At 35.4% G+C, this 20,558-nt stretch overlaps 1 protein-coding gene across 1 annotated transcript in view; it reads right to left on the bottom strand.

Annotated features, from left to right (window-relative positions):
• Positions 1 to 20,558, bottom strand: part of DCK (deoxycytidine kinase) — a 30,848-nt gene that overhangs the window by 7,830 nt on the left and 2,460 nt on the right. Inside the window, exons 2-3 of the mRNA XM_072775339.1 lie at positions 17,749 to 17,864; positions 791 to 984 (exon numbers count right to left, since the gene is read on the bottom strand). Of these exons, the coding sequence (XP_072631440.1) occupies positions 791 to 984; positions 17,749 to 17,864 (310 nt within the window). The remainder of the gene's footprint in view (positions 1 to 790; positions 985 to 17,748; positions 17,865 to 20,558) is intronic.

Raw genomic sequence — 20,558 nt, 5'->3', positions numbered from 1 at the left:
ATTACTGTATACACTATACTTCAACCAAAAGAACATGGCACACAGATGAATATAGAAGCATAAATGAGAACCCAGCTGTCTCCTATTAAGTCAGACATTAAAGAGATTTGCAAAAATATAAAATGATCCTCCTCACGAATTCTTTTGTTTTGAAAAATATAACTTTACAAGTATGTTATTTATGCTAATATGTAATAGGTTTATTATTACTAATTTTAAATAAATTAGTAAATGTTCTTTATATTTCTCAATCTTAATTTTTAATAACATAAATATCAATAAGACACAAAGCTCTTGGGCTCTTCAATAATTATTAAAATGAAAAGGGATCCTGAGACCAAAGTTTGAGAACATTTGTTCTGAGCCAACTCTAGCTTAAAAGAATCTTTGCATAAGCAGGGTAACTTAAGGATCAAAAATCCCCCCCCTTAGAGATTTTTGATCTTGCTGAAGATGCAAGTCCAGAGTACAGATCCAGATTTAACCAAAGGAGATGAGGATTTTAAGAAGGGTAGAAGAAAAAAATACTTCTCTGCAAATCTGAATGAGATGGCTATCATATTCCTTAAAGTTTCCACGGAAGCTAGCAACTTTAATTAACACTAGGGCTTCCCTATAATTAATAATGGCATTAGCCATTATTACTAAACTGCTGAAGGTAATGTTGCATTTCAAATCCTCAAAACAGCCTTGTTTTGATTACCAGGAAACAGAAAAAAAAAAAAAAAAAAAGCTCCAGTTCCAAGCCATGATTCCAAAATGACAAGTGCAACTCATTTATTATATATACCTGTCACTATATATAGATCGTTCAAAAAATAATACAGGTTTCTCTGCATCTTTGAGCTTGCCATCAAGACAGGCAAGCTGGGCTCTTATTCGACTGAGGCACGCATATGACTGGAAGGTAAAAGACCACCGTTCAGGCTTCTCATACATCATCTGAAGAACATTCCCACCACTTTTCTGAGATGTTGTCAGTTCCTATTTTGAATTTGAAAAAAGAAACAAAAGGCAAAATTAATGATCAATAGTTATTTAAATTTTTTAAAAAGCCCAAAAGAGAAGTTAGATAAATAAATGCATCACAATTAGCAAAACCAACATGATTAAGTCCTCTTCCTCCTGCTCTTTCCCATGGTATTCTTCAGGATGCCTGAGGTCTAGAAGAACTTGAAAGGCCAGCTTAACCATCAGTTCCTTAGAGCTTTTCCACAAGAAGTCACAAACAAAAGCCTATGGCAGAAAATACTTGTTTGGCCCTTTTAAAAACTGGAATTAGTTGTCAAAATTTAAAAGCTAAATAATTTCACATAATACACCTAGATTTATATCTTCTTTTAAAAAATGCAAAAACCAGAAGAGCATTTTTCACAGAACTAGAACAAAGAATCCTAAAATTTGTTATGGAATCACAAAAGATCCTGAATAGCGAAAGCAATCATGAGAAAGAAAAATCACATTGAATCCATGGCCTCAGCCCCTCCAGACAGTTTAGTAGTCTGTAAGTCTTAGCAAGCAACTTTAGCCCTAGTGATCATGATCAGTTAACCTTCTTGGCATATCTACAGATCGTTTATTAATTCCTAGAAAAACTCGGAACTAAACTCTCCTGCACAACCTCCCCCGCCACCCTGGGCACCAATCACAACCACCATAATATCTATAGCTGGCACCACTGAGTCTACACGCAATCAAAAAGTGTTACAGACCACTGTGCTCCCTTTTTACTGATTAAATGCTCTAAAGTTCCTTTAAAAATCTTTGGGCCAGGCAGAAATCTCAGAGTCGGCTTTTGGACAAGACTCTACCTTCTCCCCAGGTGGTGGACCTCCTGAATAAAGTTCATATTATCAATCAAAATTCATCTTGAGTATTGGCTTTTTGAGCAATGAGCAGCCGAACTTGGATCTTTCAGTAACATTATCACAATCCTAGACTTCAAGATAAACTACAAAGCTGTAGTAATCAAAACTGTACGGTACTGGTACAAAAACAGATATATAGATGAAAGGAATAGAAGAGGAGAGCCCAGAAATAAACCTATGCTTATATGGTCAATTAATCTATGACAAAGGAGGTAAGAATATACAATAGGAAAAAAGACCATCTCTTCAGTAAATGGTGTTGGGACAACTGGACAACTACATGTAAATGAATGAAACTGGACTTTCTAATACCATACACAAAAATAAACTCAAAATGGATTAATGATCTAAATGTGCGACCTGAAGCCATAAAACTACCTAAAAGAGAAACAGACAGTAATTTCTCTTACATCAGCCATAGCAACATTTTTCTAGATATGTCTCCTCAGGCAAAAATAAACTATTGAGATTGCAATACAAAATAAAAAGCTTTTGCAAAGCAAAGGAAGCTATCAACAAAACAAAAAGGCAATTTATTGAATGGAATGGAAGAAGATATTGGTAAATGATATATCCATCTGATAAGGGATGATATATTAAAAACTCATATAAAATATATTAAAAACTCATACAACTCAACATAAAAAAACCCAATCTGATTAAAACATGGACAGAAGGGATCCCTGGGTGGCGCAGCAGTTTGGCGCCTACCTTTGGCCCAGGGCGCGTTCCTGGAGACCCGGGATCGAATCCCATATCGGACTCCCGGTGCATGGAGCCTGCTTCTCTCTCTGCCTGTGTCTCTGCCTCTCTCTCTCTCTGTGACTATCATAAGTAAATTAAAAAAAAAAAAAAAAAAACATGGACAGAAGACCTAAATAGACATTTTTCCAAAGAAGACATACAGATGGCCAAAAGACAGATGAGAAGATCTTCAACATCACTAATCATCAGGGAAATGTAAATCAAAACCACAATGAGATATCACTTTATACCTGTCAGAATGGCTAAAATAAAAAATAATAACAAGTATTGACAAGGATGTGGAGCAAAAGGAATCTCCATACCCTATTGGTGGGAATGTTAATTGGTACAGCCACTGTGGAAAACAGTAGGGACTTTCCTCAAAAAATTAAAAACAGAATGACCTTATAATCCAGTAATTCAACTACTGGGTATTTACCCGAAGAAAACAAAAATATTAACTCAAAAAAAATATATGCACTTAGACGGTATTACTTAAGTGAAATAAGTCAGAAAAAGGCAAATATATGATTTCACTTATATGTGGAATCTGAAAAAAAAATGAATAAAAAATAAACAAAAAGCAGAATTAAATCTATAAATACAAAGAACAAACTGATGGCCGCCAGAGAAGAGGAGGATGGGGGATGGGCAAAATGGATGTAGGGGAGTAGGAGATATAAGCTTCTGGTTCAGGAATGAGTAAGTCACAAGAAAAAATGGCACAGCATAGGGAATATAGTCAATGATATTGTAATAAAGTTGTATGGTGACAGACAGTAGATATACTTGTGGTGAGCACAGTTCAAGATTCAGTTTGTTGAATCCACTATGCTAACAACTGAAATTAATGTAACATCAATAGTGTATTAACTATACTCAAATGAAAAAAAAATTATTGTGAAAACCAAGCAATACTGTGTCTGTATTTTCTCTAAGTAAAAACTACTTATAGCCACGTCACACATGCTTCCATCAGGTGGGACATATGCTCTCCGTTTTATCAGCCTCTGATATTTCCTGTTGATTCTCACAACAGGCCTGATTTATTTGTTTAGCTACCGGGCCCCTTAAGGCATTTGGGGCCTATCTTCTTAATAAAACAGAGCAAGGTCTCCCCAGCATTTTGTGATTTCATAATCACAACCAATATTTCCAGTTTAAGAAAAAAAAATACAGAATAAAAAATAAAGTAAAATCTCTGTAATCTTTTTTTTTTTTTTTTTCTAATTTGAGATAGAGAGAGATGGACAGGAAGGAGAAGAGGCAAAGGGAGAGATACAGAGAATCCTCAAGGAGACTCTGTGCTGCATGTGGGGCCCAACACGGAGCCCCATCTCACGACCTGAGCCAACACCAAGAGTGGGATGCCCAACCAATTGTGCCACCCAGGTACCCCAATTTCTGTAATCTTATTTATGAATTTGAACTAGCATCTAGACCTCATGAATTATTTTCCTTTCTATAAGATACAGTTTTCCTAACTCTGCCCACCAAAAGGACTATAAACAATGACAAGCTTGCAGAAATAAACATAAATGTCACCCAGATTATGATGTCTAAATACCATTTCCCACTGAAAGGAATTAGGGTCATATACCAGATTCTATGCCTGAAGAAAGAAATGTACAAGATGAGCTTAATACATCTTGTTCCAGGGAACAAGTAAACTATCAAAATCTACTGAGGTTGTACCAAGGGCAAGGGCTTCCACTTGTCAAAAAGACAGGAGTCTTCGAACATCTGAAAGGAATGGTGAATGGAAGGCATAAATTTATAAATTCATAATTAAAGAAAACCTGGGGGAAAAAAACTCTCTAAACATCTTTAGAGGTTGCTAGGTCACCAATTAATTATTCTGGAAATTTAGAGAAAAAATATAAAAAATTGTATTCTGACTTCCTTAACAATTTCCTCCTATCTCTTCTGGCTGTAAGGTGGCTCAGTGGAATCCATTGTGTTAACACCAACAATCAGCACCTACATTAAGAAAATTGGCTACCACCCCGACACAGTAGCATTATTTGTGCCAGTTTCTGGCTGGAATGGTGACGACAGGCTGGAGCCAGGTGCTAACACGCCGTGGGGCCAGGGACGGAAAGTGCCCCGTGAGGACGGGGATGCGGGAACCCACTGCTCGGAGCTCTGGCTGCATCCCGCCGCCGACTCGTCCACCTGCCAAGCCCTTGCACCCGCCTCTCCGGGACGCCTGCAAAATCGGTGGTGTCGGTACCGGCCCGGGGCCGAGGGGGGCTGGTGTTCTTCGGCCTGGCAGGGGGTCACCTTGCTCCGGTCAATGTTACACCCGAAGGAAAGTCTGTGGAAATGCACCGGGACGCTGGAGTGAGGCTCTTCCTGGGGACAACGTGGGCTTCGATGTCAAGAGCGTGTCTGTCAAAGATGTTCGTCGCGGCGACGCGGCCGGCGACAGCAACAAGGACCCGCCCGTGGAAGCAGCTGGCTTCGCGGCTCAGGTGATTCTCCTGAACCTCCAGGCCAAATCGGTGCTGGACACGCACCTGTGCTGGGCCGACCCGCAGCTCACAGCGCTTGCAAGTTTGCGGAGCTGAAGGGGAAGGTAGATCGTCGTTCTGGAAAGAAGCTGGAAGATGGTCCCAAGTTCGTGAAATCTGGGGATGTGGTTCCTGGCAAACCTATGTGTGTTGAGAGCTTCTCTGACCACCCTCCTCTGGGCCGTTTTGCTGCTCGTGACATGAGACAGACGGTGGCGCGGATGTCCTCAAAGCGGAGGACAAGAAGGCAGCTGGAGCTGGCAGAGTCCCCCAGTCTGCCCAGAAAGCCCAGGAGGCTAAATGAGTATTATCCCCAACACCTGCCACCCCAGTCTTGATCGGTGGTGGAAGAACGGCCTCAGAACTGTGTCAATCGGCCACTTGGGTTGAATAGTAAAAGTCTGGTTAATGAGAACAGCGCATCGTAAAACCCTCAGAAGGAAGGGAGAATGTTGTGTGGACCATTTGGTTTGTGTGTGTGGCAGTTTTAAGTTATTAGTTTTTAAAATCAGTACTTTTTAATGGAAACAACTTGACCAAAATTCTGTCACAGAATTTTAAGACCCATTAAAACAAAAGTTTAATGAGAAAAAAATTTTTTTTTATTCTGGCCCTTTCTTTACAAATGTTACTTCAGGTTAATGAAATAGTAGAAGAGGAAATGGTCTTCTTTGACTGAAGAATCTTAGCTAACAGCCTTGATTATTAGAATATCATCTTTCCAACACCGAACGATTAGGGCATAAATTAGCAATAGATCCTAAAATTATTAGAGAAAAACTAAGAGGGAAATTTTATAAGCTGACAAAACCTGAACAGACTAATCGATTTTGACATCACAAAAAGACATGCTCCTGGTGAAATGTGAAAGAAAGTACACATCAGTACCTAAGAAGTCTAGCCAAAAAAAACTAAAACCAAATCTAATCAAAGCTCTAGAAGATCTAACTACAAATTTACAGGAAATACAGAGATTGAGAAACATGTTAAACTATACCACAGAGATGCACTCAGCCAAGACCAGAATGATGGAAACTGTACAAGAGCAAATGACCCAGTTTCTTCAAGTATTAAACTACAAAGAAAAAAAAGGAAGAGGAACCAATACATTAAAATTTAAAAGGCATATCAACCAAATATAACATGTGAACTTTGACTCTTGATATCAACAAACTATAAGAAAATTAGGAGACAATAGAGAAATATGAACACAAACCAGATGTGATGACACAGTGGAATTACTAATCTTTTGGATGCAGGGTTTTTTTTAAAGAATCTTTTTTTTTAATAGTTTGTTTTTTTTTAAGATTTTATTTATTTATTCATGAGAGACAAGAGAGAGAGGCAGAGATACAGGCAGAGGGAGAAGCAGGCTCCATGCAGGGAGCCCGACGCGGGACTCAATCCCGGGACCCCAGGATCACGACCTGAGCTGAAGGCAGCACTAAACCGCTGAGCCACCCAGGCTGCCCTTTTATAGAATTTCTTTTGAGTCTTTAATTTCTACAGATTAAAGATACTATCTAGAACAGAGGTTGTCAAAGTGTGGCAGGGTAATGCCTGAGGAGTTCCTGAGATTCTGAGAGGGGTCTACAAGCCTAAAAAAAAAAAAAAAGATTTTAGTAACAAATGTACCTTTTTCCATTCTCATTCTCTTATGAATGTATAATTTTCTAGATGCTACATAACACATGATATTGCAACAGTTGGAATGTAGAAGCAGATATGAGAACTCAGGTTTGCTAATAAGTCAGACATTAAGAGATAATGCAAAATGTAAAACAATCTCACTTTCCTCACTAAATTCTTTTTTTTTTTTTTGGGAAAATAGTTATTTATGTTAGTTAACATGTAATGGGCTTACAACTGTGATTTTTAAATGAATTAGCTGGCAAATTTTTTAAGTGTTTCAAGTTAAATTTCTAACATAGTAAATATTAATAGATCTACTTAAAAGTCTTTGGTTCCTCAATAATCATAGACTACATATATATTTTTATATATATATATACACACACACACATATATATAGTGTATATACACTTGCTTATTTAAATAAAGTTAGCTTTTAAATGATGGTGCCTTATATCTTAAAATAATTAAGAACTCCTAGGATTCAATAAGCAGTTTACTTCCTAAAAACTTCACACATATAGTATCTACTTCAAATAAATCTTTACTAAATAATATAACAATATATAGTTACATATTCTGATCAGCCTAAATAATTAATGTAGAAAATGTCCAATTAAACCCCTAATTTTAAAGTATTATAAAAATGGAACTTCATTACTATAATCAGTAAATTTGAAAAATACCTATCAGGGTTATTTCAAATTCTAGTGCTTTCTGGAGAAAATAAAATTAAGCCAACTTCTTGACAAGTGATTTAAATGGTGAATTTGTATAAGCCACTTTTCCTTGTGACTGACAAAAAGGCAAATGAAGACTTGTAAATTAGATTTTAGCAAATTAGCTACAGTTAACTAAAATGAACAAGAAGCTGACATGACTAGATATAATCAGAAAAGAGGTGGACCAAAATCCTGAAAAATATATATATACAGACTTGTTTACCAATTCTATATGTACTAGTATGAGGATCAACTAAAACTAGAAAAAAAAAAAAATTTAGACCCAAATTTTAAAGTGCGATTTTGTTCCATAATCAATGAACATTCACAGCTTTAAAATTTCTCGAAATTGTTAAATTCATGTTGATAAATATAATAGTTCTTTTAAAGATTTTTTGTTTGTTTGTTTACACCCAATGCAGGGATCGAACTCATGATCCAGAGATCAAAAGTCACATGCTCTACCAAGTGAGCCAGCCAGGAGCCCCAAATGTACTCTTGATATAACCCTAAACTTTGGAGGAAAGGCAATCACACATTCCCACATAATACTCTGTGATCATAATTACAGCTCAAATGGTAGATATAATTAGTCATGATCTGACCCAATAGATAAAATTCTTATGTTTGCAAATTGTTAGCTCAATTTCTAAATGGGATTACTTCACTCCTCAAGTTTTTGACAAAGAAATGTATGAATTTGGCATTCTGTAACTAGAAATTTTAAAATTCTTCTCAATATTTGACCTCTAGAAACAGTGAAATTACCTACCGCTCTTACAAAATATCACAAAAGCTTAATAAATGTTTCACTTCAGGGCACCTGGGTGGCTTAGTCAGTTAAGTGTCCAACTGTTGGTTTCACTTTGGGTCCTGATCCTAGGTTCTTGGAATCAAGCCCTGAATTGGTCTCAGTGCTCAGGGAATCTGCTTAAGATTTTCTCTCTCTCCTTCTGCCCCTCTCTACTTCTCTAAAATAAGTAAAATAAAATAAAATATTTCACTACTTTGTCCATATCTCTAGTCTAGTACCAACTCTGCATAAAGTACTAGGTGTGTGGCTTTTTTTTTTAAGGTTTATTTATTTATTCAGAGAGAGAGAGAGAGAGAGAGAGAGAGAGGCAGAGACACAGGCAGAGGGAGAAGCAGGCTCCATGCAGGGAGCCCGACGTGGGACTCGATCCCGGGTCTCCAAGATCACACCCCGGGATGCAGGCGGCGCTAAACCGCTGCGCCAGCGGGGCTGCCAGTACTATGTGTTTAAATAATTAAATTGGCAAGGTCATCTTAGGTCTCTTCTGGGATTCTTTAATCCTTAAAAACTCCTGATACCTAGGCAGTACCTATTTACCAGTCTCTCCCCCAACCACAATATCCATTAAAATATTCTATACAGTCAAATTTTTGTTATTAGATTTTTATATAGTCTGATTATAGTAGTGTTCATTAGGGGATATCTAATTTAATATGTGGATTTTTTTTTAAAGAGACCTGGTATTCTAAATATACCTCTAATTTGTAAAATACATAGAAGTAATTTTGAGCATCTGAGGACTGCCACTTCACTAATGCCACTTCACTATTATAGGTCAAAGTCAATAAACCCTCCCATTCCACACTTTCCAAATCAAGATAAGAGGACGAACAGAAAGAAGTCACTGAAATTCCTTCTTTTTTGTGGCAATATTCTTTCTTGCACAGTACTAGAATATATTACGATACTTTAGTATTAGAGTTGTCAGATTAAGAAAGAAAAAAACAAAACCCAGGACCTCCAGTTAAATTTGAATTTCAGATAAATAAATAATTTTTTAGTATAAGAATCTCCCAAATATCTCATATACTTTAACTTACTATAAAACACTCCCTGACTATATATAGTCTTTCCAACCCAATAGACTTTCATTTTTGTTTTTTTTTATTTAATTCTTACACAAGTTTGATTTTTCCTATTACCATTCCCATTTTACTGACAAAGAAAAGTTTAGAAAAACTAAAGTGTGTTCTAAGATTATATTGTAACTAGTAGCTGAATTAGAGCTTATAAATATTCAGGTTATATGTAAAATTTTATTACAACAGCATTTAATGTAACTGAATTTCACCTACAATCTTATCATTAAGCATATGCTTCCCTTTTTAAACTTTTAATTTTAGAAAGGAAAATAAAACCAATTCCAATTTTATCTATGCAAAAAAGGACAATCTCACATACCTTGGGATATGCCAGTCACTGTCACTTCCTAATATTCCCTCTCTCTAAATTCCAGTGACCAAACAGTAACCCCTAAGAGGATCAACACATGCCAAATCAAACATATAAGCCTAATGCCTCCATTTACAGGAACCATATCCCATTATTATTAGTTCAACTGCAATTGCTTTGGCAAAGAAGAGCTCGTATTCATAGTCCAGAGAATCAGAAGGCAAAACATCTTAGGAGACAAGTCCTTCCTTTGTGAACTAGGAATGATCATTTCCCTACCTGTCAGAAAACCAAGAATGAGCTCTGTCCTAACAGCTGACTTTCCTGAATACTCTTGTTTTTAGAAGAAAGACATTTATCTACCACGTGCACTGTAGGGTCAAACATGTATCTATAGTCCCAGACAAAAGGAAGAAACAAGGAGCTGTCTTCAGAGGTCCCTATGGTGGGCAAAGGATGCTTCCCCAGCCTTTTCTGTAACATCAAGCTATATAAAGGTTTCCAAAATAAAGTCATATGAAGTCTTTAATCTTATATCCTAAGGAATATAAGGAATAAAATATGATGGCTTAATTCCTGTTCTCAATCCTAGCCCAAATAAACACCCCTGAACACTTTCTAGAAGTTCACACTCAAAGTAGGTGGTTTTCCTCTGGGGAAAAAAAAAAAATCCAGAAGTATAAATATTGACCTCAAAGTTTCAGTTAAGAACTAAAAACCACACAAACACATGGCACTTTGAGGCAGAGTTTAAATTACATACCGCAAACCACATAATTAACTGAATCTTCTTCCCAAAATTGAAAAAAAAAAAAAAAAAAAAGGCATAAAACAGCAAGAAGCTAACTGTCAACAATAAGTCTGTGTAGAAAAAACTCAGCAGGTGATGAACAGAAATAAGGGTGTAGTTAATTGCCTTCCCAAACTGCTTAAAGAACAAATCTATTAAGTTTCATTGAAAAGGTTTTGTTAATTATAAATTGACTTTCCTATTTATTCAGCATCCTCCAGGGAAAAAAATATTTCATACAAACGAATCTTTTCAGCTAAATGAAGTTTATCAACTTCTTTTTTACCTTATAAGTGGAAAACAGAGAATATATGTTGAAGATCTCTTCCACATAAATTAATTAAACTTGGCATTTTGAGTTTAAGTTACATTAAAAAATAAACACCACTATGTGTTCCTTAAAGCCACATTGCTTTTCTTCCTGGACACAAACCAGGTTTTATTTCCCAGCCTCCCTTGTAGTTGAGCATGGCCATGTGACTCAATTCTAGTCAATGAAAGTAGGGCAGAAACAATGTATACCATTTCCAGGCTTCAATCTAAAAACCTCAAATGTGATGTTCCTCTCTTTCTCCATCAGCTAGAAGCAAAGGACACCAAGATCCTAGAGCAGAAGCTCTCAATTTCAGCTCCAGGGCAGGGATAACAAAGTAGGGTCCCCGTAACAGCAACAGCAACATTACTTGGGAACTTGTGAGAAATGCCCATTTTTAGCACCCACCCGACATCAGATGCATTAAATCAAAAACTAGGTGCAGGTAAGGGCCCAAGTATGTGATTTAACAAATGTTTCAGGTCATTCTATTAAACATTAAAGTCTGAAGCACTGTTCTAGAGATTGGATGAGCCACAATTTACAAAGGGCTTGGGTCGCTGCATCACAGCATGGTACGTTATCCACTAAATACCATATTGCACTGTTCTCTCAGAAATAAAATTTATTATTTTGAACTACAGAGATTTTAGAGCTTATGATAGCAGCAAGTATTACCTTAAATCTACCTGATACAGACATTTAATAATATCCTTAGAAGTGAACTCAGTTCATCTGAAAAACAGGATAAATTTGCTATGCACAAAGATAACAAAGTAGGTTACATAGATAATATGAAACGGGCTTGTTATATAGTGAGAAGTTTGAAACTTTTTTTTTGAAGAATTTGGAGGACAATATGCTAGGTGAAATAAGCCAGTCACAAAAGGACAAATACTGTATTATTCCAATTATAAGGAGGAATCTAAGGTGGTCAAATTCAGGGGCACCTGGCTGGCTCAGTCAGTGGAACATGTACTCTTGATCTAGAGATTGTAGGTTCAAGCCACATAGGGGGTACAGAGACTACTTAAAAATAGAATCTTTAAAAAAAAAAAAAGAAAATCTTAAAAATTAATTAAATAAAGTAGTCAAATTCATAGATAGAAGAAAGAAGAATGGTAGCTCCCAAGGGCTAAACAAAAGGGGTAAAGGAGAATTGTTTAATGAATATAGTTTTAGTTCTACAAGATGAAAAGATCTGTTTTACAACAGATCTGCTTTACAACCTTGTAAATACACCTAACACTACTGAACCATATATTTAAAAATGGTTAAGATGGTAAAGTTTATGATGTTTTTTCCACAATGAAAATTTTAATCACACAAAAAAAGACTCTTTTTATTTGGATTTTCCAGATTTGTTTACTCTTGCCCAAAGTAATTTCAAAGTCTACTACATGAAAATAATTTAGAGAACCAATTCTGACTCATAACCCAATTGAAAAAATAATAACCAGCTAGTTGTTCTAAAAATACAAATGCTTAAATTAAAACAAAATTTAAAAATCTACAGTACATTTTTATAGCTTTCAAGATGTTAGCTGTTGTCTCAGTTCAACCACACCAAATTAAAAAATTAACAGTTAAGCCAGGAAATCATTTTCTAGTTTTTCAGGATAATCTAAGAGCCCATATAAAATATTTTCTTTTGATTCTATACATGAAGTTTCAGAGACTACAAATCGCTGGGGGTTTTTGTATGCAACTATGAACATTAAGAATAAAATTCAAATTAAAAATGTATCAAAAAAAACACTGTATATCATCTTTACCAACTTGAGTGTAATTTTTTCAGTTCATTCCCCTCTGAAAAGGACCCAAATAAAAATATCTGAATGCCTCAGGGTCAAATTATATTATGTAAAAGTTGATAGAACATCTCTGCAAAGCAGCTTAGCTATATTTACTTTTTAAAATCTATATTCTTAGGCCTACTTAACTGCACTTTTGGAAATTTGTCTTAAAGAAATAACTTGGATTACAGATTTAACCACAAAGATGTTTATCACATTACTAAGCAAATAGGCTATCATTCCACTATTATTAGGCATTTATATTATGTAAATACTGGTACATGCACGTAAGTTAGGTTGCCTTTAGAAATTATTTATAGTAAACTCTGACATTTTTAATTACCTTTGAAATAAACATGAGAGAGAAAAAAGCAAAGCACAAAATTGTATACTATTGTACCAAGTAAGATCTGCAGTCTTCTCTGAGTAATCCAGGAGAGTTTTAGTTCCTTCCTTTGGTAATCTATGATATTTTCTTAACTTCAAACAATGTTTGAATACTACTGTATATTTTTACTGTATTACTGTATAGTTTTTAAAATTATGTATCCACCCCGCTGCCAATATCGGATATAATAAATTACTATGTCAACTATACATAAGATACAGATAAGGTGATGGGATAACAGATAACTTTTACTGTTTCTGTCATTCATATCTATAATTCTATAACTCACTTCATGATAGAATACTTCATTATTTTGCATAAAGCACATATTATTGTCAAGGTAAGTGAAAAACAGTAATACTGAGTAAAGATACAAAATCATTATCTTTTAATTCTAATCTAATTTTGTAAACATTGCAAGAGTTGAATTAAGTTCAATCAAAAAAGATCAGAATCTACCAAACAAGATAATCATAAAACAGCCAAAAAAGTTATCAAGATATTTCAGAAGGTATGAGTAGAAGTACTTTCCTACTCATTCCTAACTAATTTTCAAGAATGACTTATCAAAAAATGCTGTTATTTGAAAAACAAGTATATTTTATCCCTTCTTTATCACAATTCTAATTTTTTCAGTGGCTTCTTAGTGGTAAGAAGTGTTGGATAAAAGTAAAATAGTATTTCACAATAACAAAGATCCTGGGCAGCCCGGGTGACTCAGCGGTTTAGTGCCGCCTTCAGCCCAGGGTGCGATCCTGGAGACCCGGGATCAAGTCCCATGTCGGGCTCTGCATGGAGCCTGCTGCTCCCTCTGCCTGTGTCTCTGCCTCCCTCTCTGTGTCTCTCATGAATAAATAAATAAAATATTTTTTTAAAAAATAAATAACAAAGACCCCTTAAGACTTAAATTCAATAAGAAAAACAGGACAGAGCAGAGATATATCCCTAAGAATTTGTCCATCTCAAAAATAAGCTAAATGGAAGCTATTAAATCAAAGCTTTGGGCCTAAATAATAATATAAACCACCAAATAAGCAACTATTTGAAATAAACCTTCAATTCCAAGATTGGTGATCATCTGGGTAGACCTTTAAAGATAATGTTATCGTGGGAGAGGAAAGGAGGGAAGGCTACATAATCTTTTTAGGTACTCTGTCTCATTATTTTGCTAAAATTGGTGGTTATCAATAGTATAGCAACATTTCAGCCACTAGGTGGCAGGTAAAAAAAAAATAAAACAGCTAAAAAACAAAATGCAAGCAAAGCATAAAGGTGCAAATTAAGTTACTGGCTAAGGTAAGAGATCAAAGGTACCAATAACCCAACTCTTCCAATTCTACAGCAACTGCCAAAGAGTGAGATAAATGAAGAACATCCCAAGTAGACTGGCCTTGCCAAGGTTGGGTCTGAAGACCGACTACTTCTCACTACTGACAACCTTCTAACAAAATTAAGATCTAGACCATGGGTGATTCACACTAAAACGGTGAGGAATCGAACAGAAACAGGTCTGGGGGAGAAGAGCTGCAGGATGAAGGAAGAAAATCCCATTTCCTGAGTTTAGTGGAGGTCTGGAATAAAAGAAGAACATATCTAAAGATACAGAGAACCTGTCCCCCACCATCCTCACACTCCACAACCTTATCTCCAAAATACTATCCACATTGTCTGAAATGCCACCTAGAAGTACAAAGGACCAACATCATAAACAGACCCCAATTTATATACAAAAATAAAACTATCCTCCAAGAATCTGTACCAATTAAGGTTATCAAATTGAAATACTACGGAAACATGACTAGATTAAACTGTATGATGAATGTATAGGTTCATCCATGTGGTAGTTATAAAGATCAATTTGGAATTTTGACTCTAGTACGTGGGAAGAAATCGCCCCTACCCATAAACATGAATATCAGATCCGTGAAACCAGGAAATAGAGAATCCTGAAAATAGAGACAAAGGTGTATCAATGTCTGATGATATCAGTCATTAAGATACTATAACTAATTCCCCTGGGCCCTGATTCTAGGGTTAGTAGACAACCGACTTACTATAAATTTGTCTTCTCACATATATTAATGCAATGTTTTCAATCTCTTCTCTCCAACCTAACTAAAAGGGTCAATATAATCCCAACACTAACGGTAATTCACTAGGGCAGTCATTTTTAACTAGGAGCCATTTCTCATATTAAACTTCCCAAGGGATTGTCTGTCATTCTATAAGCATACTAATAAAACTTTGGATTCTTATGAGTTCCTTCCACTGGTTGAGAATTATGGGCCTCCACAGAGAACTTACTGACCGAATTCAGTGAATCTGATAATTATATTTCTCTCTACAAAATTAAAATTTTTGGCATTTTTGGCATCAGTTTCTGCATCCCAGATTATAGGTATAATGAAAGGCAGAGGTATTTAATGTGCCAGAGAACTAGTTATTCATATTTAATGAGTTAGAAGCTTATGACATTAAAATTAGAATGGGCCTTAAGTGGAGGTCAACTAATCCAATCTAGTCTAACATTCTCTCAATAAAATAATCTCTTGTGTATTTCTGACATTAGTTTAATTTGTCTAGTTCTTATCTAACATCTGAGAATAACTGCACTGATAGTTTACCCCAAAATGAGGGGTAAAGAAGTGTTTTTAGAACATAGGTCTCTCATTTCTGAAGGTAAGCAAACATGAGAAGGGCATTTCAGTGAAAAAGGCCAACAAGACATACTCTGGGAAATAAAAATGCAGAGGGGAGGGAAGACAGAAGATTCAAAGGAAAATGACAAAAGGACCTGAACAGGGACTTCACAAAAGCAATCAAAATGGCAAATAAATTAATTAAATAATCACAATATCATTAGCAATCAACAAAATACAGATTTAAAACATAATATTAAACACCCAACAGAATGACAAAAATTAGGAAGCTGATAATAACAACTTTGGAAAACAGGCATCATACAAATAGCCCACCAACCAGTGATTTTACTTCTTATTCCTAGAGAAACTCTTGTATGTGTGCAGCTGTTTTTACAGAAACTAAACTAGAAATCACTCAAAAATTGATCAAAGTTACAGAATAAACAAACAGTGAGATATAAATATAACTGAATATTATATGGCAATGAAAATGCACAAGCTGCAACTGTATACCACAATATGGACAAATTTCATACTTACAAAGTAAAAAAAGCAAGAGGATAAAGATTATAGTTGACTTCATTTATATAAGATTCAAAAACAGACAAAACTAAATTATATTTTTTAGAGATATGCTCATGTATTGTTCATGTATAGTCAAAGTATTTCTGGAAAGCAGAATAAAGTATTATTGCAAGAATTATTTTATGTGAGTGATTACCCTTAGCGGAGTTGTTACCCTAGGAAAGGTGATATTGTGCCCTGAGGAAGAATAGGGACTTCTAGAATATCAGTAATAATCTATTTCTTGACCTGGCTATGGTTAGCTTCCCAATTGTTCTTCAAACTCAAGTAGTTTCTTATGCTTTTCTATAGTTATATCATAGGTCATTAAAAAATGTTGAAAAGAAAGAAGCAAATAAATTTACCCACTTTAAAATTCTACTTATGGCTAATCCAGTCTTTCCCCAAAGACCAAGCTGAAATATCAGTTTCTTATGAAAATGGAGTCCAAGGGCACCTGGGTGGCTCAGTCAGTTAAGCATCTGCCTTTGGCTCGGTCATGATCCCAGGGTCCTGGGATTGAGCCTCACACTGGGCTCCCTGCTCAGGGGGGAATCTGCTTCTCCCTCTCCCTGACTTTCCCCCCACCACTTATACTCTCTCCCTCTCTCTCAAATAAATAAAATCTTTAAAAAAAGAAAAGAAAATGGAGTCCATATGGGAAGGAATTTCCTTTAAGATTTAGTCCTGGATTATTCTAAGGATCAGAATGTACTAAGTTGTGTCTCTAAAGCTAACTATGCTTGACAAATCAGCGTGTGAGAGAATATTTTCGGTTATTCAAAACCATATATCCTAAGTCTATAGAATATCTTGCTAATGATTTACATTTTAAGTACACAATTATTATTCCCAGATTCCTCAGATCAACAGCTAAACTTGAAAAAATAGACATTTTTGTTCAATCTTCTATCCTCCTCAATTCTAAAAAAGTTACACATTCCCATTTTGAAGATTTCTGCTATGCTGTTTTCAATTTCAAGTCTCATTTCTCCAGAAATGAAAGTCCTAGCAATCAGATCCCTTTTCTTCATACACATACAATAAAAAATGAAATTTAACTATTATTCCTTCTTTCTTACGTGCAATGTAGAATGGAAAGTGCTGGGAAATTAACAGTTGTGTCTAGGGTGAAAGTCTGGCAAGAATGAAAAGTACAAAGAAATAAATAGATGCTTGTCTCTTTTAAGACAAAAGTTTCAAAAGGTGAAACTAATAAAATTCAGTTACTGGGTAACTTTTTTTTGTCTTTGTTTTTGCTTGTTTTTAAACAAAATGTAAAAAGCTACCTAAGGAGTTTAATTTGCAATTCAATTTTTTAAACTTTTAAATTAATTTTTAAAAACTCCTAAAATTCTACTTAGATGCAATGAAGTACATAAATCTTAAGGGCTTAGTTCAGTGAATATTTATACACACACATATACACATATCTATGTATGAAGATGAAGATACTTAAAGCTAGATTTGAAAATTTTATTAGAAAAAAACAAAAAAACCAAAGGTTAAATACCACTGGTCTTCTAAAACAAAGGATATTTATTCTACTTAGCTAATTTTATTTTCATACCTCACAGTCACCTTGAGCACTTTGAACACTGCACCAACGGGCAACAGGTTCAGGAACCACTTCCCAATCCTCACAGACCTGTTTAAGGATATTCACAAATGTTGTCTTCCCTGAAGCTGTTGGGAGAGGAAAAGGAAAAATGAGGATGGAGATTTAGTGGGAGAAAAAAGCCAAAACAGTCATCAGCTCTAACAAAATTTATACTAGCAAACAATACAAAAAACAAAAATATTCAATTTCCTAAACTTTCTCTTCAGATTTACTTTAATGAAAACTAAAAGAATTCCTACCCACTTGTATTAATATTTGTTACTTTTTTTAGCTTATCGAAGCCATGGAGCAGAAGAATTTAAAATCTGGTGAAGGGACACCAGGGTGGCTCAGTGGTTGAGCATCTGCCTTCAGCTCAGGGAGTGATCCCGGGATCGAGTCCCACATGAGGATCCTTGCAGGAAGCTCCCTGCCTATATCTCTGCCTCTCTCATGAATAAATAAATAAAATCTCTTTTTAAAAAATAAATAAATAAAATAAAACCTGGTAAAATTGTGGGCAAGGTGTTACGGCAGAAAACACTTTCTTTAACCAAGTAATTAGAGATAACTTTGTGGGAAATAGTTAAGGCTATTCTCCTACTTAATTAGATATGTGATTCTGGGCAGGTCATTGAAACTCCTTGAGCCTGTTTCTTCATAATACAATGGAAATAATAATACCCTCTTTATGGAAACTGTCATGATAAACAAGCTATAACTACAGTGACAATCACTACAGGCTCTTGCATTTTCAAAATTTTTCTGTCTTCTGGCTCTATTCTCTGTTTACAAACAAGTTTAAATTTTTCCTATCTAAAACCAACTCAGAAACAGCCAAATGAACTATAAAATCAATATAAAGATCCGCCTAATACCTAGAGTTTAATAATGAGACAGGGTGACTATATGACATTAATTGTATAACTATACAACATTAAGCCATAATAACTAACAGAAATTATAAAAACATTTTTGCAAAGGCCATGAAATAGAAATAGCCATGTCTTCTCTGCTTCACTTTCATGATTCTGTGCACTTATCTAACCCTTAAAAAAAAAAAAAAAAAGTTGTATGTACTTTGCTTCCCTGATTATTCACTAGTTTCTAGTGAGATAGAAACGAGATATCCCGTAGGGAAAATAAAGGAAATATTCAGGTATAATCAGGACATATTATATTGACTATTTTAATATTACTTTGTAATACATTCTACTTAATAGTAAGGAAAGCCTTGACCTAGAATGTAACAGGGTGGCAACACTCCTGATGACCACCACACCCTTCCTATCTGAAGTCACCAAATGCGGTTATATTAGCCATCTCTAGTCAACATAATGTGTTCTCACTCTCTCTCTCTCAGTCTGTTTCTTTCTCTCTCCCTATGTAAATAAAAACACACAGAGATATTAAAATATTAAAAAACAAGCTTCTGCAAGCTTACAGGAAAAGATTCCTCATCCTTATAAACTGGATCCAAAAATGGCAAAAAGAACTTACTTTTGACTTGAAGGACTATATTCAAACCTAGGACATTACATAGGCAATAGAAAAGAAGAAAAAAAACAGAACTTTAAAAGATCACACGTAGAGGGACACCTAGGTTGTTCAGTCGGTTGAGTGTCCCAACTCTTGGTTTCGGCTCAGGTCATGATCTTAGAGGTCCTTAGAGGTCCTTAGAAGTTGTGGGATCAATCCCTGCATCAGGATCCCCAAGCTCAGTGGGGAGTCTGCTTGAAGATTCTCTCCCTCTGCCTCTTCTCCTACCCTCTCTCTTAAATAAGTTGTTTTTGTTTTGTTTTTTTAAATCACACACAAAGCAAAAACAGAGATGGATGAAGGCGATCAATAAGAAGGTAACAGAGAACTGCTGAGAAGCAAAACACAAAGTCCTATTATCACCACAGAATCTAACTAGATGACCATTAGATTTAATCATGGAAAAAAAGACTGGTGACCACAGATTTTGTATGGAGCATTTAGATTGGTAAATGGAAGCATATAAAATGATCAATGGACATTCACTGAACTAGATGGAGGAAGGAAAGGAAAACATGATGTTCAGAAAGAGAGTCCAAGGAACACATTAAAAATCACGCAACAGCCAGTGTCTGAAAACATGTAAAGCTAAAAAATCCAGCTTTCTTCTGATGTGCCTAAAAACAGAAAAAATTTATGTGGTCATACTCTAAAATTTCAAGAGCAAAAACAGGTACTCTTTAAAACTACTCCTTAGGGATGCCTGGGTAGCTCAGTGGTGGAGTGTCTGTCTGCCTTTGGCTCAGGGCATATTCCCAGAGTCCCAGGATCGAGTCCCATATCAGGCTCCCCTCCAGAAGCCTGCTTCTCCCTCTGCCTATGTCTGCCTCTCTCTCTCTCTGTCTCTTATGAATAAATAAATTAAAAATCTTTTAAAAAGTAAAATAAAATTACTCCTTAATTCAAAGAGAGTAACAATAGTTACCTGTAGTTCCCAATCAGATTAATATCTAGTTCCTTAACTTTTGGAGGGAAAGTGAGGATCTAGAAAATAGGCCAATGAATAAATTCATATTCTATAAAAGCAAAGGAGAACAAGAACTAAAAGTCACAGATGTTAATACTTTAAAAAGTCATGGGACCTAACGGAATTACTAATGCCAAGCAGGCATTATGATGCCAAAAATCATCTCTATAAACTATTAAGATGAGAAGAAGCAGGTAAGGCCTCTGTAAATCTAACACAAGGGAATATTTTAGTAACAGAGAACATGAGAAGTTAAGTTACATGAGTACAAAAG

The sequence above is a fragment of the Canis lupus genome, chromosome 14 (assembly GCF_048164855.1).
Source record: "Canis lupus baileyi chromosome 14, mCanLup2.hap1, whole genome shotgun sequence".
NCBI lineage: Eukaryota > Metazoa > Chordata > Mammalia > Carnivora > Canidae > Canis > Canis lupus.
Note: the sequence above shows the minus strand (reverse complement) of the source record. Positions and strands in the feature narration are given on the sequence as shown.